This window comes from Crocuta crocuta, unplaced genomic scaffold (genome assembly GCF_008692635.1).
Source record: "Crocuta crocuta isolate KB4526 unplaced genomic scaffold, BGI_CrCroc_1.0 scaffold87, whole genome shotgun sequence".
Classification (NCBI taxonomy): Eukaryota; Metazoa; Chordata; class Mammalia; order Carnivora; family Hyaenidae; genus Crocuta; species Crocuta crocuta.
The window spans coordinates 438,828-466,609 of NW_027532166.1; the positions used below are offsets into that span (position 1 = coordinate 438,828).

The 27,782-nt window shown below is 50.3% G+C and overlaps 1 protein-coding gene across 1 annotated transcript in view; it reads left to right on the plus strand.

The window, feature by feature from the left end:
- The first annotated feature begins 2,147 nt into the window (after window positions 1–2,147).
- Window positions 2,148–27,782, plus strand: part of FAM107A (family with sequence similarity 107 member A) — a 53,554-nt gene continuing 27,919 nt past the window's right edge. Inside the window, exon 1 of the mRNA XM_077776722.1 lies at window positions 2,148–2,687. Coding sequence (XP_077632848.1) covers window positions 2,664–2,687 — 24 coding nt within the window. The 5' untranslated portion in view covers window positions 2,148–2,663. The remainder of the gene's footprint in view (window positions 2,688–27,782) is intronic.

The window sequence follows — 27,782 nt, forward strand, 5'->3', positions numbered from 1 at the left end:
TTTGAGAGATGAAGAGAGAGTGGGTCTGAGTGATTTGCAACAATTCTTTTCAAAACTGTCCCACATTTTGCAAGCCTTGCTCCCCTGTACAAGATTGTGAGTCAGGAAGGAACAGATGTCTACGGCCTATTTCACAGATAGAGAAAGAGAGGCTAGAACTGTGCCCAGGCCACACGGTGAGACAAGGCAAAGCCAGATCTAGACCTTGTCCTTGACCCTGCAACACTGACCATCTGTTCATAAATCGTCTGCGTCTGCATCCCAAGCGCTCCTTGGTGCCAGGCCCTGTGCTAGGCTCTGGGTCCAACACCCCTATTCCTGCCCATGGCATGGGGTCCGAATGTTACATTTCAGACCCTCATCCTGCCAGAAGCCAAGCTTCAGACCTTCAGCCAATCAAGACCTGCAGTCAACCAAGCTTTCAGTACAGTTCATAAGTCATATTTCAGCAGGACTCCAAGCAGATGGGGAAAAATTAATAAAGGGGTAAAATTCCTTTCCTCTCCTCCCATGCCACCAAGAGCCAAGCTGGTAGATAATTATGGGATGGCTGCCCAAGGAGTTTGATCTTCAGGGCTGATGGCATTCTTACTGCTCTGGCTGACAGCCAATTTAGTCACTGCCCTTTACAATGTTGTGGATGCTCTCTGTACTGCAGGAAATCAGAAGCTGTGTGCCGGCCATGACAGAATCGGGGAGAAAAGGAATGGCGGCAACCGGATCAGAAGAAGGAGCAGAGGAAGAAGCCTAGAAGGGATAGTACTAATACTCTCGCAATGAGTCAGGGTTGCATTAGGCACTCTACATACTTAGACTGTTTCATTTCATCCTCTGTCATTTAGTCACCCACTCCCCCAATATTTATTGAATGGCTGCAATGTGCCAAGCTCTATTTTAGACCCAGGGGGTATACGAATAAACAAGACTGACCAGGCCTCGGCCTTTGTGGAACTGACATTCAGGTGCAGGAGCTGACAATAAACACAGAAAGCATAAGTGCCACGAAAAACTAATAAACAGAGAACCCAGGGAGCTAGTTTGCATTGAGGGTCAGGGAGAGCTTCTCTTAGGAGGAGATAATTGAGCCTATTGGATAAAAAGGAAAGAATTATGCAGGATTAAGAAATGGAGTTGACAGAGAGAGATGGGAAGCATTCCAAGCAAAGGAAACAACCCATGTAAAGGTCGTGAGGAGAAAGGTAAGGTGGTATGATCCAGGAGCGGTCAGGGAGAGAAGGGAATGGGAAATGACGTCCAAGAAGCAAAACTTGATAGATCAGAACTTAGGACCATGAGGACTTCTGTTCTGTGGGCAAAGCTGGATCTAGAATGCCTAATCCTTGACACTTTTCCTCCCACTACCATTTCATAAATTGTCTGTCAGAAACCACCACCACTTCTCAGTGAGGCACTGTAGAGCAAAGTGAGGGTAGCAAGGTTTTCCCTGCCCAGACACCTCTTAAGAAGGGGTGTTAGGCTTAACCAAACTGGCTACCTGGGACTCGCCAATAGGCAGTGATTTCATCATCAGCATTATTAATAGCAGCACCTAACTTCTCTGGGGAATTGCTGTTGTCCAAATCCTCTGCTTGGAGCTTTACACAAGTCACCGGATTTCATCATCACCGCCCCACGGGGTGGGGCTCCCTCTTCCTCCAGTGGGAGAGGATAAAACAGGGAATGACATCATCTGATTTATGCTTTAACAGAACAATGGCTTTGGCTGTACACACCTACCTCTTTTAGCCCTCAGAGCAACACTGTGCAGTGTGATTATAGGAACACACACACACACAGATGAAGAAACTGAGGTTCCAAGAAGTCGAATCATGCCCCTTGGGTCACACAACTGTGAAGAGCGACTCAGGACTGAAGCCCAAGGTGATTCCGGCCTTACGCTCACCCCATGCTGGCAATAAAAAGGAAAGTGATGGCCAATGAGGAGGGTGATTGCTGGGGTAACTTGGAGAACTTGGCCTCGGGCCTGGAATGCAGCCTCCAGATATTTTCCTGGCCTGAGCCCAGACCAGCTCCTCCCCCTCACTGCCCTCCCCTGCTGGACAACTGTCCTGTTGAATGAACAGACAGACTCTCTGCTCTGGGACAGCCCTTGCCCCCAAGCGTCTTATTAATGGGGCTGTCCCGCCCGAGGTCTACGTGCCCACACAAGCCTGCCCCGAGCTCCGTGCCCCAGGGTCCCACACAGCCTCCACTGTCTGGGCCCCCTCTGCGGATCGGTGCCCAGCCTGGCAACGAGGCCAAGTCCTGCTAGGCTGGCCAGAGGTCACTCACCATACCCCAGCTGCCGGCTGTATCAGAGGGCCGCTTTGCTTCTCCCCTCAGCCCTGGATGCCTCAGTTTCCCCTCGTGAGAGAGGTAGGGGTGCAGGAAGTGAGGAGCTACAAGGATCACAGGACGTGTGGGCCACATGGGGACACCATGCACCTCTGACAGGATCAATCACTCTAAGCCTGTCTGAGGAGCTCTGGGCTTAGGAGCAGCTCTCAAAGCCTCCTTTGTGCCTGAGGAGAATGAGCCGCGAGAGAACAGGGAGCCCTGGCCTGGGGAACCCCTTGGGCCCCGGCTCCTGAGATCGACATCAGCAGGGAGAACCCCCAGCCGGGCCCCCGAGGCCCACCCAGGCCCGGTGCCCACTTGGTGCCATGGGAGCGGTCCAGGGGAAGAAGGTAAGTGCCCCCCCGAGGGCCCTGGTGGGTCCCTAAACCTGGGGAGGGAGACGGCATTGACCAGGTGGGAGCCCTCACCCACCTACCCCCCAGCTCTGTGGGGCCTCAGCCGGCCACAGCCCCCCAGCCTCCCTCCCTGAGCTCACAGCCAAGATTCGCCTCCAGAAACCTGACTGGGGCTTAAGACAAGGCCATCTGATCTCTCTATCCCTGGGACAGACCTGGGGGCTGCCCAGTCTCACAGGCTCTCTGGGCTTATTCATGCGCCTCTCTGCTTCCTGCATACAGGCTCTGTGGCCGGCCCTCCCTGTACGCCAGGGGAGTGTCGTGGGCAAGGCGTTGAAGCTTTCCATAACTCACTTCCCTGTGGGGACAGTACTCACAACCTCAATGACATATGAAATGAATTAAATGAATACACACACACACACACACACACACACACACACACACACACACAGTGTTTCAAACAGGACCTGGCACATAGTGGCTACATATAAGCCATGCTCTGTTATTATTACAGAATTTCCTTCATATTATTATGCATTACCTTCTACATCAGGGCTCTCAGGTGGGTATTTGTAGACAGCATAGCCTATGCAGTGTTTCTGAAAATGTGGTCTATGTACATGTGTGCATGTGATGTGTCTGCATTAGAGGCGGGCATGGGAGGAGGCTTGGTCCACAAGCCTTCTGGGGGCTGGCCCACACCCCCTGCATGGAGGAGAAGGGGAGGCAGGGCTCCCCGGGGATTCTCCTCCATGCTCTCAGCCCGCGTTGCCCAGGGCTGTGATCCCCGCGGTTAAGCTGGGGTACACCAGGCTGGGTGTAGCCCAGCAGCCCGGTCCCAGCCCCTCCACCTACCCACTGTGCCAAGGAACTGAACCTCAGCTCCTCACCTGTAAAGTAGGGCCAGTCCCCACCTCCCGGGAGGTTCTGTGACCCGATACCTATAAAGTGCTTAGCACGCTGCCTAACACCCAGAGGGCCCAGTAAACAGGGGCTCTAATCCTCAAACAATTCATGGTTGTGCTTGAGTCCAAACTTTCTGCCAACCCAGCCCATCCCACATTTTTCACATTTAAAGTAAAATGCATCACGGACCCCATGCAAGAAGGGACCTCAGTTTCCCCATCTGGAAAAGGAGTGTTGGGTTAGATAGACCCCAGGGTCTCCTCTGCCTCCCACCTCCTTCGCTTCAGAAGCGGTCAGGCCTGGGAGCTCCTGCCTCCCCTCAGCACCCCCAGCGCCGTGATCCTACAAGGGTGATGTCCTGCGGCCTCCCTTCTCCCGCCCACAGTGCACACTCGAGCAGCCAGATTATCTGAGCAGCCAAGAGGGCCCCTCCCAGCCAAGCTTTGCACCCGGCCTCACCCATCCCCTCTTTCAGGGACAGTCTCCTTTCCCAAGGGGGAATGAGCTCAGCCTCTACATCCTGCCTGTGCTGAGGTCACCTTGGAGAACAGCTTTCCAGGCCTAGAAATGACCCTGACACGGTCTAGCGCAGGAGCAGCAAATGTAGCTCACCTACTGCCATCCTCTCTTCCCTCACCTGCGACAGACATCACAGACTGATCCCTGTACCCTTTCCCACTAAGTGTAGACGGCCTCAGAATCCTCCTCAGCACAGCTTCCCAGGACTTCCCCACCAGTCAGCCAGGACTAGCCCCCAGATTGAAAGCCATGCCTACCCTGGGCCCAGCCCCTTCTCCGGCCCTTCAGTGGTGGGGGAGGCCTCCCCGGGAGAAGGCAGCAGAGCTTAGTGATCAGGGATGTGGCCTTTGGGGTCGGACAGACCTGAGTCAGTTCCTCCATGTGCTCTGTGACCTTGGACCAGACAATACACTTTTCTGAGCCTTAGATTCTGCCTCGATAAACTAAAGATAATAATCCTTCTCAGATTGCAAACCCCCAGTGATATCATGCCTGGGACAAAATAGGTGCTCAGTCAACGCTGTCTCTCCTCTGTGTTTGATCCTCTCACACCTGCATCCTCCCTTTGAGCCAATGAGGGCATTAATATCACACCCAGCGGCAGATGAAAAAGCTGAGTCATGAGCAAACATAACTTCCCCCAGCTGGTCAGTGGTGGAGCCGGCCTGGAGCACAGGTTGTGAGCATGCCCAGACCAGGCCCTCTGTGGGGTCCCCCATCCGTGGATCGTCCCCACCCAATCCCCCACATGTCTCTGTTTCTGGAGGCAAACAGCCCAGCTGGCCTCTGTGGGGTGTCTGTGGCAGGCCCAGCCGTGTGGAATGGGATGTCCAGCACCCACTGGCCTGTCCTATAAAGTCACCCTGCTGTCCCTGGGGGCTTCTCAGACACCCCTCCTCCTACACTTATGGCTCACTCATAGTTATAAAGTAAGTGCTCTGGAAAACCCCTGGTGATGTGCTCAATCCTCTCCCCATTGTACAGCTGGGAAAACTGAGGCAGAGAGAGCAGAAGGACTTGCCAGGGCCATGTGGCCAGGATCAGACCATTTCCACAAGGCTGGCAGCTCTGGGCTCAACCTCAGCAGCACACAGGAAGGCAGTGGGTCTCCTTCCCTGGCACCATGAAGGGCGGGACCGAGCCACCCCTTGAGACAACTCCTGCCCACTTAGTGCACTCTTTCCTGGTACAGAACTGTCTGCCCATCTTCATTTGCCCCCAGCCCAGCCTCCCATAAACCAACATCAACTGGGTACCTGTGCTGGGAGCTGGGCGAAGAGGGAAAAGCATACCTGCCCTCACAGCAACTCCCATGGACCTCAGATCCCAGGTGACCAGGGTCGGGGCACTCTGTCCTCAGCCCCCACTCAGCAGCCAGTATCCTCTCTCCAGGGACAGGGACAGGACCACGGGCCCTTATAGGCAGTTCCCACACCCACTGGGTCCAACACCCCAGACATGATCCTACTTCTACCCTTAGAGCAGCCAATGCTAAATACAGACACCAAATAATACCCTGAGACTAAAAAAAATGTTACTTAAAGCAGCCCATGTGCATTGAGGTTTCTGCAAAGATTCTCTCATTCGGTATGCCCCCAGCTCTTTGAGGTGGACCCATCCATTGCCCAAACAATCAGTGGCACAGAGAGATTAAATGAGATTAAAGGAGAGGCTCAAGGTCACCCAGCTAGTAAGCCCTGGAGTCAAGATTTGAACCAGGCAGTCTAAGGAGCCTTGACCTCCTGGCCACTGAGCCCCACTGCTGGCACATGTGAATGTGGGCTCTTGAGCAGGAAGAACAGTGCTCACATTCCGCCTAGGACCCCTGTCAGGACCACCTGCTTAACCTCTCTGAGCCTCAGTCTCCACATCTGCTAAGTGGGATCGTGATTTCCCCTCCCACGTTAGGATGAGCGGAGGAGCCCAGCACATAGTCAGTGTCAGAGAATGGTGGCTCACACGGTTACCCCTGCTCTGGAAGCTGAAGGTAGAGCTTCAGCAGAGAGGGGGCTGGCTGTGCCCCCGGAGCCACACCGGAACCCCCTGAAACCTTCAACACTCAGCCGGCTGTGAGACATTTCTCCAACCTCAGCACCGCCTGGGTTTTTCGCTGAACAAATCCTATATTCTGACTCTGTTGACGTTTGCCAAGCCACTCATCGCTTTGTATTCATCTTCATTAGAAGAAAGTTTCCTTGACTGAAATAAATGGAATAAAAGAGGAGAGATCCAGCTAAATTTGATAAATGGCCTGAACGGGAGTGCTGGTTCTTACAGAGTCCAAAAGGCGCACATCTGGCTGGGCTCCGCTGCCTCCCTGAACAATTATCCCCGCGGATGATGGATGGCTCCTCTCACCGGCGCCCGCTCAGCAGGGAGTGAGGACCTCGTTAGGGCCTCCTTGCCCGTGCCATGCCATGGCCCCCGCCCTGCGCACCGCCTCTGACTGCTTCCCGGAGGGGAGCTGGGGCCTCATCCGGGCATGCAGGGCCCACTCCCGGCGGCTCTGGGATCAGGCACCAGCACAAACGCTGCTGCTGTGAGCAGCTTGCCAAACCCCGGACTTTGTCATTCAGGTCGAAGCTCCCCCTTCACTCCATCTGTTCACCCCCTGGATCTGAAAGCCCTGAATGTTTTCCTTCCCAGCCTGAGCAAACTGGTAAACACCCTGTGCTCCCCTCCACTGTGAACTATCCCCTCCATCTCATCCTCTACTCTCAGAGTAGCCTGGCCTCGAACCTTCAAAAAAGTTGGAGCTGAAATTTCTTCCCTGGGAAAGCGCAGGGACGGAGGGCGAGGTCTGGGAGCTGTGCGGCTATGTACTGGCAGCAGCTGAAAGGGGCAGTTGAAAGCAGTCACAGTGATCAGTGAAAGAGGCAGGGAAAGGGCAGCCTTCCTGTTCCCTGAGGCCTCTCAATGGTGCTTTCCTTCTCCTCTGCCCTTGGCTTCCCCAAGCCGGGTTCAGGAGCTGAATGCCCTGGGCTGCCTCGAACAGACGCACAGGCTGGGCACTGCACAAAGCAATGAATAGATAGGTGAGCAGGGGTGGAATCCAGTCCGCTCTCCACCAGGGGAGCCTGGGACCCAGGTGTTGGCTAGGTCTGCCCAGAGGAAAGAATGCTGCTTTGTGATTTCACAGTGCTGTCACTCACAGTCCCGCAAGTCCTCTTCGAAGACTAAAACTTCTCCGGTCCGTCCTTGTGGCGGGAAGCCCAGCTTCCGGGGAAAGACATTGAAAGGAAAAGAAAGAAAGATGCCAACTCAGCTGACGCTTTTTCTCAGAAGCCTGGCCCGAGTAGATCTCTAAAAGTCTATGCAGGCCAAGAGGCTGAGGCGAGCGCGGCGGGGAGCAAGCCTGCCTCAGGGCTGTGCCTGCATGAACAGGCCGCAGGTTTCACGGAGCCTGGAGGGTCACCAGGGGTAGCTGAGAAGGGGCCAGAGAGGTTAGAAGGGGGTAAAGCTGCCTCAGACACCCCACGGCTCCCCCTCTCCCCCTGAGTTTCTAGACTAAGGCAAATCCCAATATGTTCCCCATGCGCCCCCACCTGATCATAGCTGTAAGCTTGTATTTGGTTCTGAGATTTCTCCAAGAGGGAAGGGAGACTATGTTTGACTTTGTGTGGTTCATGGTTGTGTCCCCAGCACCTAGCAGATAATAGGTACCCAATAAATTGAGGAAGGAAGGGAGAGAGAGACGGTGGCTGGGTCTCTGTGGGGGTAACTCCATGGTGGGGCTGAAGGCCAAGTTCCTGGAAGGATCCACACAGAGCTCGGGCTGAGAGGAAGGACATAGACTGAATCCCTCAGCTTCTGCCACACATCCCCTTCTTACCTTCCAATAACTTTAAGACTCTGACCCAAATTCCCACACTCTCCACCTCGCTTCCAGCTGTGCGTGTGTGTGCACACACACACACACACACACACAAACACACACACGGATTTTCCACCTGCCCAACTTCCTGGCCAAATGCAAAATCTCTCATTGATTTTTTCATCATTTATTCAACAAGCATTGACTGGGCACTACCGGGTTCCAGGATCCCAGGCGCTGGAGACAGAGCAGTGAACAGGACTCTGGCCCTGTCCCTGCACAGCCCAGCAAGAGAGAAATAAGCCAGTGGTGATGACAGAGCAGGTGCCCCGATGAGGGAAACACAGAGGAGCTGGGCGCGGAAGGAGGGCCACAAAGCAAGGAGGGGCCAGGGAAGACGCCCAAGCTGTGATCTGGAGAGTGAAAAAGGGATAAGCAGGTCTGGGAGCTGGGAGAGGCTTCTAAGGACCCAGTAGAACCTGCCAAGGCCTGGAGGTATGAGGGCCATGGTGCATCCTAGGAATGGAAAGAATCTTCTAGTTTGCAGCCCCTCTTCTGAGCCTAGTACAGTGTCCTGACTCCTGGTTCTGGGCTTGGGACCTGCCATGGGGCTCGGTCAAGTGAGGCCCTAACTCCCCACTGCCCCGCCTACCCCTCCACTCACCTTACCCTCCCCCCAAAAAACCAACCATGGATCTGCCTCAGGCTCTTTGATCAAGGAGAACATTCTCTTTTTTTTCTCTCCTTTCTTTTGCTCAAGTAGTCAAAACAGCTGAGAACAAAGCAAGAGAAAGAGAGGGAGGGGAAAAGAGGCAGAGACAAAGACACAAGAAATAAAAGCCACCAAGAGAAAGTCCCCTGGGAGTAGAATGAGAAGACCCCCAAGCCTGTTCTCCCTGACCTCTGCCCCTCTGCTCCCCACGCCCTCTGAGTGCTCCTCTGGGTCTCTTTTCCATTCCCATGTGTTTTAACGCCTCCAGACAGGAAAAGGGAAGGAGCCAAGATGGCAAGCTTTACCTCATGCTCAGACCATGAGGGGAAATCCTTCCTGGACAGTAGAGGGAAGGACATTATTTTCATTCCCTCCTTACATCACTCACCTCCTCTTGGTCCAATCTTCTCCATCCACTAACAAGAAAAAGCCTTCACCTGAGCCACCCTGGGCAAGACGGTCTCCCTCTCTGGGCTTCCAGGTTCCTCCCCCATCAATGCAGGGTTGACAGCTATGCAACTCGCTGGTTTAGGGGGTAAAATGAGGCAGGGAGAAGAGGGCAGGTGGGAACACACATCCCCCAAAGGATGCCAGGACCCCACGTACAGGGGCAGTAGCCCCTCTCTTCAGCCTGGCCTAGGTTGTCTCCCCCATTTCACAGCCCTGAAGGGGTCAGAGGAAGTCACAGAGTTAGTGCAAGATGGCCCTTAGACTCCTCCCACACGCTCTCCGGAAACCAAAGGTCAGCAGAAACCGCACACAGCGCAGCTGCCCCTGGCCCACACCTGTAGGCTGAATTGAACCCACTCCACCTGCTTCAGCAGCCTAAGGGGTCAACAGGCCTCTCAGGCCTCCTTCCTTCTCATCTGTAAAATGGGCATCTCTTGAAGGTACAAACATGAATGCCTTCCAGTCATTGAACTGCCACAGAATCCTCACTGCAAACACGGCCACACACATATCCATGTTCCCACCTCCCCAAGGCAAAAACCCAGACTCAGGGAGGCTGAGTTCACTACTCCAGACCACATGGCCAGCAGCTGCCGGAACCGGGCCTTGAACCCAGAGGCACCTGGCCCCACAACTCATTGACGTGTTTCCCAAGTGTCTGGACGCAACCGTGCCACTCACGCCAGAGTAAATCTTCACCTTGCTGGGTAGAGTTACTAGCTGGTGATGGCCCCAGTCCCACCAGGAGCTGGGTTGAAGACCGACCTTAAAGTTCAGAAGAATTTAATTTCCTTCATGAAAGGGCTCGGAGGTGGGGCAGGAGGGGCAAATCAAAAGCCGGCTTTAGAGAAGGCAGGAATCCAAAAAGGCTGCTCCCTCCGTGGGCCTCAGGGATCTGCTTTCAGAACATTGTGTCTCCTAAGCTGACATGAAGGAGGGGCTTTGTTTAAGTGAGCGATCAGATCTCAGGGCCTGGGTGGGGAGGGTGCGGGGAGGGAAAGGGCAAGGAGCTGGAACTTTCCTTTGTCATCTAAAATCTAAGACGAGGCCACAGAGAACAGCAAGGTGCCCCAGGGAAGCTGGGAGAGCCTGGCTTGGCCTTGGTGACATCTTGCTCCCATGGACACTTAGGCTAGAGCATCACACCCAGAACCTGCACGCCTCAGCCAGAAACCAGTCAGTGATGCTGTTTGGGGGGCCCACCCTGGGGGTTTTCCTTGTGCCCCTGAGCTCCTGGGGACACTTTGGGGTCATGTTGGGGTATATGACGTGGCAGGTGTGCATGGAGAGTGCTGTCACAACCGTGGAGCCGTGCTTACACCCGGGACGTGGAGTGACAGCCTGGGTTCCTAGGGCCGCCCCGACCACCTACCACAATCCAGGTGGCTGAAAGCAACAGAGATCTATTCTCTTACGGTGCCAGAGCCTAGAAGCTGAGGTCAGGCTGTTGGCAGGACTCTGCTCCCATGAAGCCTCTAGGGCAGGGTCTGTTGTCTGCCTTTCCCTCAGCCGCTGGGGTTGCCGGCCACCCTTGTTGCTCTGCGGCTTGTCAACACATCACCCCGGTCTCTGCCACTGCCACTCGTATGCGGCACTCTCCTGTCTAGCTGTGTCTCGTCTCCTCTGCTTATAAGGACACTGGTCATACTAGCTTAGCGCCCACCCTAGTGACCTCATTTTAACTTGGTTGCATCTTCAAAGACCCTACTTCTAAATAAGGTGACCTCCACAGGTACAGGGGCTAGGATTTCAACTTATCTTTTTTTGAGGGGGGGACGCAATTCAACCCATAACTGTGACCCACACCCCACTCTACTCTTCTTAGGCACCTAAAGTTACACGTTAGCGTAGCTGGAACCCATCCGTCCTTGGCCGGCTGCCCTCCTGGGGCCTTTCCCTTTAGCTCCCATCCGCTGTGGTGACTTCCCACTAATTTGATTCCAGGCCTAATCCTCTATTCTCCTGGGCAAAACCCTCGGAGAGCAGATACGCGGAAATCCACAACCACCAGGCCTTTTGTGACCCCCATCTGGCAACTCTGTGTTTCTCTCATGCACCGAGCTCTTCCCCGCCTCACGGCCTTTGCCTCTGCTCTTCCTCCTTCCTGGTGCACTCTTCCCTGGCTGTCCCCAGGGCTGGGCTGTGCAGGGCTCAGCCCAGAGAGAGGCCTTCCCCCACCCCCTCACCCCCACTCCTGCTAAAGTATCCTCATCTTCATCTCCAGTCTTGCAGGAGCTCCGCAGAACTTACCACCATCTGAAATCACCTCTTTGGTTATTTCTTTAACTGTTTCATACCTGGCTTTCCCAACCAGCATGTCAGCTTTCTGAGGGCAGGGACCTTACCCATCACTCACTCTGGAGGCTCAGTGCCTAGTGCAGGTGGAACATACCATAGGTATGAGTGAATGAGTGAATGAATGGATGAATCCATAGCTGTCATAGAGGGGCCTCACACCTTCATTCCATAAATATCTCCTGAGCATCCGCTCTGAGCCAGATGCTACATGAAGCCTGAGGCAGGCACAGTCTGCTCAGAGAGTACAGGCCACAGTGACTGACTGACAGGAATTAGGAAAGGCATCCTTCCTTCCTCACAGGCCTTCACCATCAGCTGCAGCAAATTGGAAATTAAAATTATGCTACCTACAAATGACTACGCTGAGATGCCAGCGTGGAGATGTCCCCACGGACCAGCAGCCCCCTTCCTGATGTCCTAACATCCCCCGCCCCAGAAGCCCTCTGCCCCAAACAGCCCCAGAGCCAAGGAAGAAGAAACAAGTTCTCAAAACGATAGAGATGTGTCTGCCGACCCTCAGGTTCAGGACTTGAGCGGGCCCTGGTATTCTACAAAGCGATCAGGAACTTTTGCCATTATGCTAATGTTGCTGTGAACTTTCTCTGTCTCAGGGCACCCAGGTGTCTCTCAGCTGTGGATCCAGAAGTGAGATCACTGAGTCCTGGGGGCACGTGCGTGCTCATCCACAGGGGAGGCAAATTTTACCTCTACCCTCTTAGGGTCTCTGGCTGGGCCTGAAAATTAAATCAAACCACGGAGATTTAAATAGGAGATTTTAATAGAAGAAAACTTCTAGATTTTCACAGGTACATGAGAGTCCCCATAGGAAAACAAAGCCCCCAAAAGCAGATAGACCCAAGTGCTTCTATACCAAGTTGAACAAAAAATAGCAATTGTGAGAAAGTGGCCGAAACATATGGAGAGATTAAAGGAAGACAAGGGTTATCTTAACAAGATCTGTTTGTATAGATTTCTCTCGGCTCCTTCCCTGTCTCTGGTGATAAAAATGTTTCTTTCCTCCTGGTATAGGGAAGGCATCTTTGACACGGGAGTCTTATCTCCTGCTTTCAGGAAGATGAGGTGGGGGCAGGGCACCTGTCTTGTACCCGCTGTTTTTCAAATGTCTTTAGCTCAAAAAAATCCTTATGCCAAAGTGGCATAGTTTGGGGTCACTTATGCTGCCGCCCTTCACGCCTCTAGATGAAGCCAGACTGGTTACAGCAAATCACATGCCCACAGGCATTGTACTGGTGTTCAACTGCCCCACATCTTCACCAACATTTTCTACTTTTCACGCTTTTTAATTTTTGTGACCCTGATGGATAGATACTGGTGTCTTGTTATGGTTTTGCTTTCTTTCTTTTAAAAATTAAAAAAAGACAGATTTGATTTAAAAAATATATTTAGAGGGGCGCCTGGGTGGCATAGTCGGTTAAGCGTCCGACTTTTGCTTAGGTCATGATCTCGTGGTTCGTGGGTTCGAGCCCCGTGTTGGGCTCTGTGCTGACTGCCAGCTCAGAGCCCGGAGACTGTTTCAGAGTCTGTGTCTCCCTCTCTCTCTGGCCCTCCCCTGCTCACCTGTCTCTCTCTCTCCTAGAAATAAATAAAAATATTAAAAATAAATAAAAATAAAAAATATATTTAGAAACCTATCAAACGTTTTCAAGCACTCATGGAGTATTGACAAATGTTGACCACATTCCAGGCTACTCAACAAATCCAGATGTGGAAGCATTTGTAGGTATCCTACACATCATGGTACAGGCCAAGAACATAATTAAAGGACAATAACAAACAAATAAAAAAAGAAACTAAAGTAGATTTGGAAGCTAGGAAACACTTCTAGATTGATCAAAGAAGAGATGAGGAAAATCTTCAGACCCGATACAGGTCATGAAGATACTGTATATCAAAACACAGCTAACCCAGTATTTAAGGAGAAGTTTATAGCCCTAAAAGCGATAGAAAAGAAGGCTGAGATTTAATAAGCCAATCATCAAAGTTAAAAAGCTGGTAAAAGAACAGCAGAATCAGTCCAAAAAAAACATAGAAGTTACTGGAAAATAAAAATAAGAGCAGAAATGAAAGAAGTGAAAAACAGATATATGATAACAAAGATCGGAATGGCTCAAAGTTGGTTCTTTGAAGAAGATAGCAGAAATGATATGGCTGACTTTATGCCTGTAAAATTTTAAACTTTCTAAAAATATTGTTGAACAACTGGCCTCAGGAGAAATAAGCAAACTGAGTAGTTAGTAACACTTAAAGAAATTGAGCCATGGGTTAATCTTCCCATAAAGAAATGATCAGACCATCAGTTTTATAGATGAGTTCTATTAAGCTTTAAAGGAATTCATCAGTTTGGTTTTATACTCTGGCTTCTAAACAACAGAAAATGAGAGAACACTTCCTGCCTTGTTTTATGATAAAATAACCTTTTGGGGTTTTTTTTTCAAAGATTTTATTTTTAAGTAATCTCTACACCCAGTGTAGGGCTCGAACTCACAGCCCTGAGATCAAGAGTCGCATGCTCTACTGACAGCCAGCCAGGCGCCCTTATGATAAAATAACTGTGATATCAGAATTAAACAAGGACAGTGAAAGAAAAGAAAATTACAGTCCAATCCACTCGGGAATATTGATGCAAAGAAATTCTAAGCAGGATTCCCAGATCCCACAGCCTAGAGGCACTGGAATTATTTTTAGCCTGCGTACTACAAACATCTCCTCTCTGTGAATGTCGTCCGACTCACAGACAGTCAGCTAAGAGTTCAGGCTTGAAATGGCCATGGGCTTTCCTCTCTCTGAATCCTGCCATTCCAGAGCCAGGTGAGTGGAAAGTTCCAGTGGCAGTTTCTTCCAGGGATGTCTCACCAAGGCTTGGCCAGCTTAACACTGGAGACAGGGAGAGACACCTGGGGTGACTTCATGGGTCGAGTTCTGCCCACTGGCACTGTGGTCTGTGGGCACCCCTCGGCCTGCCCCCCGGCCTGCTGTGCCTGCGGCCAGGAGCCTCGGGGCTGCCTCCCTGGGAGTCGCAGGCAGCAGGGGCCATCAGGCCAGCAGGAGCTGAGCCAGAAAGCTGTCTGCGGCGGGCGTGACACATAGACCTCAGACCGGCCATAAGGGCTGAAGTTTCCTGCCTTTGCCTCCTGCCCAGCCAAGGCTCCACCATCCCAGAGAGAGGATTCGGCAGTCATGGGAGGCCGAGCTCCTTGGGAGGGTTGGGTGGAGAGAGTCTCCTCCAGAGATCAGGGCCTCCTCCCAGCTCCCCGCTTCCACTCACAGGGAGGTAGTGGCCCTGGGGCACTCAACCCTACGGAGGGGGGCATCCTTCCACGCCAATCCCTTCTTCGTGGGTACATAGTATTCCCCTGATATAGGCGTGCCACAACTTGCTTGAACAATCTTTGATTTGAGAGTATTTAAGCTGTTCTTATATTCTTCCCCATCCTGATGGGTATATGTCGGCGCACATGCCATGTCCTTTTCTTGAGATGGATTCCGCTTTTAGGCTCCTGGGTGGGTTTCTATGAAGTTGGGTGCAAAATGCTGTGTGTGCGTGAGGACGGACAGACTTCCTGACAAGGCGCAGAGTGGCCATCAGACCCTTCCAGGGTTTTTTTCCCCTCAGTCAAGAATCCCTGCCGCAGGAAACACCACCCTCACAGTGTGACTGGTCTCCTGGCCTTCTTCTTTCTCACACGGAGCAGTTTGGCAACTCGGACCTCAGGGTTTCCAACAACTTCACTTCAAGGAAATAATCATTATCAGGCACCACCCGAGTACTTTCCACAACACATTCTCACAACCGCCCCATGGAGTTGGTACTGCAATTATCCCCACTTTACAGACAGGAAACGGAGCTCCGAGAGGTCAGGTGCCTTGGCCACGTCACACAGCAGGTCAGTGGTGAACCTAGGAATCAGACCCAGGCGCCGCCGCAGAGCTCGCTGCCTGAGCCTCACCCCTGCCCGAGCATCACTGCCCAGGATTGCGGGTGGGTTTCCCAGAGCCCCGAGAATCCAGCCTGAAGCCACAGTCCCCCTGATTTCCTCCATCAAGTCGTCCAGGCTCTCTGGGCTGAGCTTACGGCAGGGTCCCGCCTGCAACACGCACTGCAGGAAGTCACGAGCGCCTGCGGACTGAGGAGCCATCCAGGGCGGGCATCCCGCTCGGGGCTGGCCCTGCTGCAGCGTCGGCAGCTCAGAAAGTAGAGCAGCACTTGGAGCCCTGTCTCTGGCAGGATGAGGCTGGCTGTCAAAATTCTGCTGATTCCAGATTGGGAGGGGGAAGTAGAGTGGGCAAACGGCGGCGGTGGGGGGGGGAGGCTTTGGGCAGGACCCCCTCTTTCCTGCCACCTCCTTTCACACCGGGGCTCATGTCTGCAGCCGCCCAGACCGGGGGCAGCAGCATCTGGCACAGAGCAGCCAACTCCAAGTGCCAGGGGACGGCAGGGGGTTCCTTGGACTAAACCAGCCATGGCCCTGCCTACCACTTAGGGGGAGGGAAGGTGGCCTTTGGAAATTCAGCAAGTCCCCTGGGAGTAACATCAGTGAGAAAGTTATTAACAGCTGGATTTATTGAGCACTTACTATGCCCCACACCTATGCTAGGAGCTTCCTGTCACCCAGCTCCGGCCTCTACCAACACTTTGATTATCCCCACTTTCCAAGTGAGACACTGAGGCTTGGAGAAGTTAGGCAGGTGACAAAACTAAAAGGTGTCGTAGTAGTAATCTATACAAAGGTCGTCTGACCCCAGAGCCCCCAGCCTTCTCCCTCTACCCCTCAGCAAACCCGGGAAACTTGAAGTTCCAAATTTGGGCGTCAGCTACCAGCAGCTCAGCTCCCCAGGGTCAGGGACCAGGCTTTCCTCATCCTGATAGGCTGAGCCTCAGGGATGAGGGATCCCGCAAAGGACAAATCTGACAAATCTGACAAAGTCCCTGGTTTGCCACCTGCCAGCTTGTGGCCCTGGGAGAGTTCCCTGAAATCTCCGAGCCTCAGTCTCCTCACCTGTGCGTGGGAGCTGATGAGACTCATTTACTTGGTGGCTGTAAGCAGCAAATGGAATTGATTCAGCGCAGTGCTGCCCTGAGAAATTGAAGTGGCCGTCATTAATGCTCTTGTTATTTCCATCCTGCGAGTGACTCAGCTGTCTCCTCAGGTTCATTACCAACCAGTCTCTGAGAGGGAATGGCCTCAGGCTGCCTAGCCCCCACTCGGAATAAAAACGATGTAACAATCCTATCAGCAGCTAAGATGTATTGACGACAGTGTGCTCCAGGCACCCTTTAAGTATCAACTTATCAACACACAGCCCCCGGAGAGGGCAGCAGAGGGGACAGAGGCCCACCCGCCACGCCCAGGCCAGCCTCTCTGTGCACAGGCTTGCTGGAGGGAAAGGGCACAGGGGTCCCCACCAGCAGATTGCAGAGGCCCCAGCTTGCACCCCACATCCACATCTGAGACCTGCAAAATGACTTTCCCTCTTCACCAACCCCTCATGGGCTTCTGAGTGAGGACCCAGCATTGGGGTTGTTTCCAGAGGGCTGGACAAACAGCAAGAAGATATAGGGGGTGTGGGGGACCTCCAAGCCGCCCAGGGCCTAGGGCAGTGCTCAATAATGTTTGTTGACTAATATTTGTTGACTGTAATCTAAGTGAGAATTCCGTTTCCAAAGCACAGTGACTCAGGTATTAGGCTCTACCAACCGTCTTTTAAACGCATGCATGGAAAGAAAAACTGAGAGGATATATACCAAAGGTTAATCCTGATTATTTCAATTGAAGAGAGACAATGGGGGAGTATAATGGTCATTTTTGCCTGGGGGTAGTGGTGTTTTGTTTTGTTTTGTTTTGCACTTGCTACATTGTCTACAATGAGCAAGTATTAATTTTATGCTCAGAAGAAAATACACTTTTCTGCGAGTTTAGGACTCATTCAGTTTTACGGAAGAAGAAATAGAGGCCCAGAGGGGTTAAGCCATTTACCTAAGGCCACACAGCAAGATGAGGATGGCTGGGACAGACCCAGATCTGCGATCCCATCCCCTGCACCCTCCAGGAATTCAAGCCTCAGGACTGGCGCATCTCCAGCCCCTGCATGGTGAGGCCTCATTTCCCCCTTTTTTCATCACCGTACCCTGAAAACGCCCCCCTCCCCGATCCTGCCAGCTCCGCCGACTCCTGAGAGAGGCCCCCCGAGAGAACTAGCGATCTCTGCGGATCTCAGGAAGGTGGTCAAAGGAAAGAAACACATGTAAGCCCCCATTCCAGCTTCACAGACTTGCTGCTTATTCATAAATAAGAGAATGCCCAGGCTATTTTGGGCACCTGTAATTTTCTACTTGAATAACCAGGGAAGTGGCTGCCTGCCCGCGACTCTGCCCTGCTCATGGCGCCGGAACGGGGGAAACGTGATCTCCCCTGCGTAACGGGATCTGGGGCCAGGTCTCACTGCTGATTTCCTTGCCTTTGCCCCGTTCCAGAAAGCCCAGGTGTCCCCCATGCCACTTCCATGGGAGTCTGGGGAGGTAGAATCTGGGCCAGGTTTGGATGCTATGAACTAGGTGGTTCCTTCCAGATGCAGGAGGCAAATCTCAGCTTTGCCACCTGCCAGCTGTGGGACTTTGGGCAAGTGGCTCAACCTCCCTGAGCCCCAATTTCTTCATCTGTAAATTGGGGATACTTTTTTCACCTTGAAGGTTGGGTACAGGGCTCTGTACCAAAGAGGTGCCTGGCTCTTAGGTTAATTATTGTTATTTAAGGGATGAGGAAGGAGCTGTTCTGGAAAGAGAGCCCTGTATAGTATTCTCAGGCTGTCGTTTCTTCTTTTGGTTGCAGGAGTCTGGAGTTAAGAGGGAAAGAAAAATAATTTATCAGTTCTTACAACTGAAAGTCTAGGAGTAATGGCTTCAGGCAAGGCTGGATCCAGGGTCTTAAATGGACCTGGTCCCTCTCTTCCTCATGGTTCCACTTTCCTCTGGTTGACCTCATTCCTGGACCAGTCCCCCCTGCATGGAAACTGCCAGCAGCTGCAGGCTTATATCATTCTTATAGCTAGAAGGGTATGACGGCCGGAGGGTGACTTGTAACAAGAAGTCATGGAAAATGAAATTGAAAGAGTAGGTTGAAATGTAGGACTGGAATACAGACAGAAAATACTAGTCTTTACTCTGCGGTCCAAAGTTTTCCAATATGTTCCCCAAGATTTTAATAGGTGTTGGATGAGCCAAAGGTTTCAGGGCCAACAGACTGGGTGAAGCCCAATTCAACAGGTTGCTTTCCTACAGAGACCCTGCACATTCACACTCCCAGCCATGATTCTCCGAGTGGAGAGCCGTGGGCTATAGCATTCCCTAAGGTGCAGTTCCCAATTCTACACTTTGGGAAGGGTGGGTGGCAGGGTGTCATTGAGTCAGTGGAGCGAGAGAATAAGACAGAAACATGTTCTGGGAAGAATACAATGGAAGCCCCATAGGAGACAACTATAATCATCCCCGTGAAAGCAGACAACAGCCAGAATAGGGGGCCAGTGGCAGAAACAGGAATAAAGGTACATGGTGGGAGATGGGATTGGGATAATAGGCGAATTGGCTCAGAAAATGCTGCTGTTTGGTGATGGTAACAGTGAAATTTAGTTTTGATTTTAGGTTTTCCACTTAAAGGACAAGGACAAAATACGGGCTCTGAAGTATATCCAACTCTTTTTTTTTTTTAAGTTTAGTTATTTGAGAGAGACAGAGACAGCACGAGTGGGGTGGGGGGCAGAGAGAGAAAGAGGGAGAGCGAGAGAATCCCAAGCAGGCTCTGCACTGTCAGCACAGAGCCTGATGTGGGGATGGAACTCACGAAACTGAGATCATGGCCTGAGCCGAAACCTAGAGTCAGCGGCTTAACGGACTGAGCCACCCAGGCGCACCTAGAAAACTCTTTTCAGTAACTTGGCTCGTTTTGCTACTGGGGCAAGTTACTGCACCCCTCTGATCTCTGCTCCCTTGTGTATTAAATGGGGATAGTTGGCCCTTTTTCTCAGGGTCCTAGTAAACGTTCCAAGACAAATGCAGAGAGACAGTGCCCAGCTATGAGGGGGCTTCCCTCTGCAGCCATAATGAAGGACCTGGTACCAGACCAGCCCTCCCAACCAAAAATAACACTTGACAGTCAGAGGCAGCTGTCTTCAGAGAGCGGGCAGTGGACAATAGGCACTGTGATTCAGAGGGAGCGGGGCTCACGAGGTGAGCCCCTCACCGCCTGGGCTCTCAGCCTAGGAGTGTCTCCCGGGCGGCGTGGCCCAGGGCAGCGGAGCTTAAACAGAATGCAACAGTCCCTCTGAGCTCAGGAGGCAAGGATCAGAGTTTGGGCAACTGAGACAATAAAAAAAGAAGAAATTTGTAGGACAGGGCACTGGAGAGGAGGAAGCTGCATAGCCAGGAGGCCCCAGAAGCCTGTGTCCCCCAGGACCCACAAGTCCTTGCCCGGAGGCTGGGCTGTGCGTGCACAGCATGAAACCATCCAAGGTTACCAGAGAGCGGCTGTTGGAGAGCTGCTGAGGGTGGGGAGCAAACTGAGATCCCGCAGTTTGACAGACATTGGAGAGACCTTCACTGTAGGCTTTGAGCTGAGGCGCCGGAAAGGCTGTGACCCCGCAGTGAGGACCATGCTCTAGTGTAAGGGCTCCTCTAGACCTGCCCTAACAAAGCCTAGAGGCAAATCCTTCGATACCCTCAGAAGCCAGAGTTTAAAGGTGAGTCCTGCCAAGCTGGGGAGGCTTGGGAAATAGCTCCAGTTTTGCATGAATCTCCCTTAATAAAGGATAAAATGAAGGGCATGGGGTTTCAAAAGGATCAGCCAGTAATTGTGCTGTCTGCTTAAACAAAACTTAATACTCTTGGAAAGGAAACAGAATACAGAGTCTGTATAACACATCACACACACAACATCCGGTATACCATCAAAATTTTCTAGACATGCAAAGAAACAGGAAAACACGATCTCTGGTCAAGAAAAAAAACAGCCAGTAGAAATGAACCCCAAAGTGGTCCAGAAGTCAGATTTAGCAGATAAAGACCCTAAAGCATCTACCCCAGGCTTTGGCACAGAGTAGATGCCCAATTAATGTCAGCTGCTCATCTCCATTTGATCAAAGGAATCATTTGTCCCCCAAAAGGCTTTGAAACCCAAGCATCAATAAAGAGAAATGCACCCAGTCCTCCTATATGGAGCTCTGCTGTCTTCACCATACAGGGTTCAGAGACTGGGCGGCTGCCTCATGCCATAATCAGAAACAGATCATGACCCTGCCACTAGCTCACAGTGTGAGCTCCTCAACTCCCTGTGCCTCGGTGTCTCCACTTACATAATGAGAAGGACAGGCAGGTCAAAGGGCTCTTTCTCTCCATGATTCTGAGTTTGTTGGCCAAGAAGCTGTTTTCAGCCAGGATATACTCTGAGCAGGGGCTGGAAGAACCAGTTGGAGAAGGAAGCGGATCCACATCTAATACCTTGGAGGAAGCCCAGGCTAGGATGTCTCTCTCCCAGATATAATAATATGAGGCTATGGGCAAAGCCTGAGCTCATTTTCCAAAGGAAACTTTCTTGAGAAATGTCTCCTAGCAACCAGCTCCACCAACATACAACCTTCAAGGACCTCTGCAGAAACACAAAGGCTTTTTGTGGCTCTCTTCTTCAAAAGCCCAGGTTGGAACTGCTAATCGGCCGAGATGCTAATGTGAAGCATGGAGAGCCGGTGGAGGCGGCCCATGGTGGGGCAGTGAAATTACCAGCAGTCTGGCTTCAGGGCTCAGAGCAACAGCTTTGGACCTGAGTTCAAAACCAGGCTCCATCTCTTACTAGCTGAGTAACCTTGGGCAAGTCATTCAACCTCTCTGAGCCAGTTTCCCCAACTGTAAACTGGAGATAATAATATGTAGGTCAGTGCTCTACCCAGGTGCCCTGTCCAGCACACCCAGCCGCCACGTACTGTGAGCGCTGGCAGCTAACCGCTGCACTCTTAGAACTGGCTGATGGAAGGTGCCTCACCCAGAGGTATTTGGGAAGTTGACCCCATCTGCCTGGTTATCCCTTCCCATTGTCCTACAGCCAATGACCAATTAACAAAGAAGTAAAAAGACCAGTCCTCTTACCTCAAAGCAGGACAACGTAGTACCATGTACGGTCCAGACCTCCTCATAGGGTCAGACTGAGACTAGGCTTCAGCTGAACCCCCATCTTTGCTGAAGTTCCCCTGCCCCATCCTTCTTCCCTCCCTTCCTCCTTCACAGAGACTTCATAGGAGGGCCCCCCTCAATAAATCACTTGCACAAAGTCCCCATTTCAGGCTCTCCTAGGAAATCCAAAGACATAAGAGTATCTATATCTCTAATGAAAGAATACACGCGAAGTACCAGCCAATGTCTGGCATGCAGTGTGTACCCAATAAATGGACATCATTATCCTCCTCTTCCTCCTCCTCCTCATTATTATTATTGTAATTAAAGACAGTCCTGGCATCAGAGAGGGATTCTAAAGTGGACAAGAGTTGTGGACTGCCTTGGTATGAGGGGATAGTTGCACTTAGACTGGCTAACACAGTTGAGACAAATTTAACACAGTTGCTGATTAATTAATTAATTAATTAATTAACATTAAAAATTAATATTAACATATAATCTTTCCTATTATAAAAAAATACAAGTTCATTGCCAAAAAAATGAATAAACCCTTCAGGAAATGCAGAGAATGACAAAAATGAATGAATGAATGAATGAATGAATAAAATTTCCCACTACTTGAGTATAATCACTGGGGACAATTTCATTCATATCCTTCCAAACATTTCCTACATAAATTCACATGATGTACATATGTAGACACACATATACACATATCTATACATGCAAGCATATATATAATTGATAGGCAACATATGTATATATAACATACTATCTCCATAGCATAACACTGCATATGTAATAATATACATGTAACCAATTCTGTTCCTGGAAAAAATGGAATTACAAATACTAATTTGTAACCTGGTTTTTTTCCACGTGATTTTCATATAAAGGTAGTGGACATCTCCCATGTTAGTAAACACGAGTCAACAGCATCAGTTCTGGTCAAAGATTGTTACTTTTTATGAAGATAACACAGTTTGTTTAATCAATCCCCTGTCTCTAGACAGTTACCTTATTGGCAATTTTTTTGCTATTACGAATAATGCTGGTTAGTGTAAATCCTTGAGCACGTATCTTTGTGCATATGTTCAGTTATTTCCTGAAAACACTTCCTAGAAATGGGATACACACAGGTCCCTGCAGGATGGCTATACTATCAGCTCTCCCTCCAGGGGAGCACCAGAGGGTCCGTGTCCCCACTAGGTCCCGACAGTCTCCAATACTGTCTTTTTTTTTTTTTTTTTTGGCCAGTCTGATGGGTGAAAAATAATACTGCATTGTTGCTTCAGTGTGCATTTCTTTGGCTTCTGGGAGGCCAAGTATCTTTTCTTACACTCTGGGCTGTTTGGATTTCGCCTGCTGAGAATCCTCATTGTCCAGTCCTTGGCAAGACCCTTCAGCGTGTCTCCTCGCCTCCCCCCACCCTACCCGGATCCACGGGCTCCTCTAGAATGTCAGTTCCAGGGCAGCAAAGCCCTGCTTCCTGTACGGGCTTTGGTCTCCCAGGAAGGCAGAGTTTTGCCCTCAGGCTCCAGCAGCCAGCCAGAGGAGGGGGAGGGGATTAGTGGGGATCCAGTTCCCCGACCTCCGGGTGCCTCCCCACTTCCCCTCTCCTGCCCTGTCCAAGACCTTGCACCACAGAGACCTTAGAAGCTAGATCTACTTAAAGAAAACATTTTCTCCAAAATTCCAAACCTACCCAGCAAAGACATTCCAGGGCTGATTATTAGCATGGCTTAAGGAGTCTTTTCAGAAGAAACTACCAGAGCACTCCTTTTAAAGTCCAGTGCTCCTGAGAGGTTTAAAATGAGATTTTACATATGCCAAGATCTATTATGGTTGAAAAAACCCCAACCATGGACCCAGGGATTCCACTGGTAAGGATTTTCCGTCTGGTGGGAGCACTTACCCATATACAGAAAGACATGTATAAAGTACTTATTGAAATATTGCTCACAATAGCAAAATAAATGCTAACAACATAAATGTCCATCAGTAAGGACCTGCAAAATACGTTACGAATGACATTTACCAGGAAACACTGTGCAGACAGTGGAATAATGCTGTGAATCTGAATTACACGTGTGGAAAGACACCCTTGAGATCTCATAAAGTGATAAAAGCAAGTAATGGAATAGTGCATTTCGTGTGATCCCTTTTGCACTTTTCAAAAGGACAGATCAGCATTGTTCTAGATGTTTATCAAAGTGGAAACAATCCCTGGATGGGCACATAAGAAACTACTTACAGTGGTTTCATCTGGGAGGGGGGTTTGGGGTTAAAGTATTTGGGGATTTTTAGGTCCCACTTTATACCCATCTGAAGTATTTAAATTATTAGCATAAGGAATATGCTTTACCATTATGTAATGAAGAACCTTACAAGTGAGCCTGTGATCAATAATTGTGATCATAGTATGACTATTAAATAGTTTATTGAATGTCACATGTGTGCCAGGCACTGTGTAGTCTCCCATTTAATCTTAAAACAAGCCTTATTCTGATACCCATTTAATACATGAGGAAACTGAGTCTTAAGAGGTTTGTTACGGCCACTTCTTTTTTTTCCTATAATTTATTTATTTTTTATCATCTACATCCAAGTGAGTAGCACCTGGTGCAACAATGATTTCAGGAGTAGATTCCTTAAGCCCTTTACCCATTCAGCCCATGCCCCCTCCCAAAACCCCTCCAGCCACCCTCTGTTTGTTCTTAATAGTTAAGAGTCTCTTATGTTTTGTCCCCCTCCCTGTTTTTATATTATTTTTGCTTCCCTTCCNTAAATAACTAAATATTAAAAAACATATTTAAAAAAAAGAGCGTGGCTGGGAGGCAGGCCCAGCTGATTCCATGGAGAACGGTACCTTAACCTCTCTGAGCCTGTTTCCTCTAATGTAAAGTAAGATTTAGGCTCTTGCCATCACACACACACACACACACACACACACACTCAGTGTGTGGCAGAGACCNTGTTATGGCCACTTCTGATTACAAAGCTTTGGCTCTTGCTGCAAAGCATGGCTCTGGTGCCTGAAAAGAGACCTAGCTGTGTGGGGGCTTCGTGAGGGCCACTAGGAATGGGTCCCTCCTGGTGGGCTGGTTGGCTTCCCGCTGGGGCAGCTGCTCGGTCATCTGCACCTGCAACCGACAGTTTCTCTCTCCCTCCTGCCCAGACTCTAAAATTGCACTGTCCAACACAGGCTACTTAAATTAATAAAAATTAAATAAGACTAAAATTTCGGTTCCACAGAAGCATGAGCCACATTCCAAGTGCTAAATAGCCAGTTGTGGCTAGTGGATACCGTATCATCAGCACAGATATCAAACATTTCCACCACCGCAGAACATTCTATTGGATAGAACTGCCTTATCACAGCATTGGAGCCAGGCAGAGCTGGGCTCACCCTGCTCCTCCAGTTACTAACAGGGTGAACTGAGCAAGTTATTTAACTTTCTGAGCCTCAGTGTTCTCATCTATAAAATGGGATGACAATATAGCTACCTCACTGGGCTGTTGCAGAGATTACCTGCGAACATGCCTGTTGTATGGTTAGCCCAGTGCCTGTCACATAGGCAGTTTAAAGGGTAACAAGGAGGGTAGGACTCTGCAGTCAGACAATTTCACGACCTTGGGCATGTCACATCACTGTTCTGAGCCGCAGCCTCCTGAGGTGAATGGCACCTATCCTGAAAGTCTGCTGTGAACATTAGAACATATGGTTGGTGGTCAGGGAGGGTCAAGTCCTTTTCCCCTTTCCTCTGTCAGACAAACCATTCTCATAAGACCCAGAAGTAAAATATTCCAGAAGGAACCCAGAAGGCCTATGTACCAACAAAAGAAGGTACAGCCTCCAAACTAAAATGATTATGGGATGCTGTTTGTCACCTATCAGATTGGGGAAGGGAGGAAATAGTTTGAGCATTTTATTGAAGAAAAACATACACACAGAAAAGTGTACCCATCATAATTATACCACTCAATGAAGCTTGAGAAATTGAAAACTATCTGTGTAGCCGCTACTGAGATCAAGAAACAGAACATCGATAGCATCCCAAAAACCCCTCATGCCCTTTCCCAACCACTATCATCCCGCAAAACAGTAACCACTACTAATACCACAGATTCATTTTCGGTAGACAAACTTAAAGATTCATAACACCCAGAGTTAGTGAGGGTGTAGACAACCCAGTAATCTGAGACACTGATGGTGGGCGTGTGAAATGGTACAGCCATTCTGGAGGGTGATTTGATAGCACCTGCTAAAATTTAGCATTGGCCTGGCATTCACACTTCAGTGTCTGCCCCAGAGAAACGCCCACATCCCGCACAGAGAGGCAAACACATGGATGTTCGGAGCAGACATCCATTTGTAACGGTGAGAAATTATAAACAACTTACATGTCCAACTAAAGGGGATCTGTTGGTGGGAAAAAAAACAAACAACTGTGGGCATCACCCTGCATTATACACTGCAGTGGATCAAAATAGTGAAGAAGATCTACGTGTATTGACATAGAAATATCTAGAAGACATATGATAGAGTTTAAAAAGCATTCTGCAGAAAATGACCAAAACAGACACAGACAGCATCAAAAAAACAATGTAACTCTGGGGAAGGGGTGAGATGGGGCTTGAGAAGGGACACTGAGGAGAAATGCTACTTTCAAATTTATGTGCAATTAGGTGGTTCCAAATGTTTAAATATATTAAAAGCTTTCAAGGAGAATTTAGCAGTCCAGCCACCAAGTCGAGGCTGGAAGAGTAAGGCTCCTCTGGCTGCTGGATGGGGGTGGCTCCTGGCCCAATGCCCCAGCCTGGGTTCCGGGAGGGGCAGAGTTCCAGGCCTCTGAGCCTGGGGGGCTGCAATGAATGGGGCAGTGAGAAGACCCTAGAGACCATCAAAGGCTTCCTTTGATGGAAGACAGTGCCCTGGTTACCGCACTCAGCTGAGAACCCAACACCAGCGTGATGTACGCGGACTCCTGGAAAGGAGCAAGTCCCAGAGTTTGGTGCTGTCCAAACAGTGCCCGGCTTTTTAAAGGAAGGATTGCCGGGTTCGATTCTCTGGGTCCCTGGGGATGGGGGCAGGCGGTGGGTGTTGCCTCACACAACACAGAGGCTTTGTGAGAGGGAGGCGCTAAGGCAGAGCCTCACAGAGGGTCCTGTGACACCCAGTGGCCGTGAGCTCAGGAGTGGGGAATGGGAGGTGGGGGGCAGAAGCCAAAGATCTATGTTAAAAACATTCCACCTCTAAGAGTTAGCATGGCAGGGCACCTGGGTGGCTCAGTCAGTTAAGCATCCGACTCTTGACTTTGACTCAGGTCATGATCTCAGGGTTTGTGAGTTTGAGCCCCACATCGGGCTCTGCGCTGGCAATGCAGAGCCTGCATGGGATTCTCTCTCTCCCTCTCTCTCTGCCCCTCCCCTACTTGCACTCTCTCTCTCTCAAAATAAATAACTAAATATTAAAAAACATATTTAAAAAAAAGAGCGTGGCTGGGAGGCAGGCCCAGCTGATTCCATGGAGAACGGTACCTTAACCTCTCTGAGCCTGTTTCCTCTAATGTAAAGTAAGATTTAGGCTCTTGCCATCACACACACACACACACACACACACACACTCAGTGTGTGGCAGAGACCACAGACTCACACTGCCTGCAGTCTAACTGCAGAACCGCTGCTGGCCAGCCATGTCCCCACACCTGCCTGGGGCCCCAGCTTCCTTCCTCATCCATAAAACAAGAGCCCCTCTCTTCCCTAATTTCAAAGGACTATCATGAGGCTTAAATGAAGCCATGTTGGTAAAGTCTTATCACAGTATTCAGCTCTAGGATATGCTCAATAAATATTTGCAACAATTATTAAACTTTTTAAACTAAGCACCTATCTATGCACTAGGAACGTGCTAGATACTGGAGACATATTCCTGAATAAGTCACAATGCCCGTTATCAGGCACTGTTACAGTTAAATGGTATAGATGGGGGGATAAAAAAGGGCACCCACGGACACACACACCCCTGATGCACTCCAGGTTACAAGGACAAATACTCTGAGGTCCTACCCTCGTCTCCTCCAAGGTCAGGATTCAGGCCCATCCGTCGATGTTCACCTAAGATAGAATTTTGTGGATACATCCTTCTGCTCCCCCATCAATCCCAAGGATTGTGCCCAGAAGTGACCTCAAGGTGTTTTTAAAAAATCT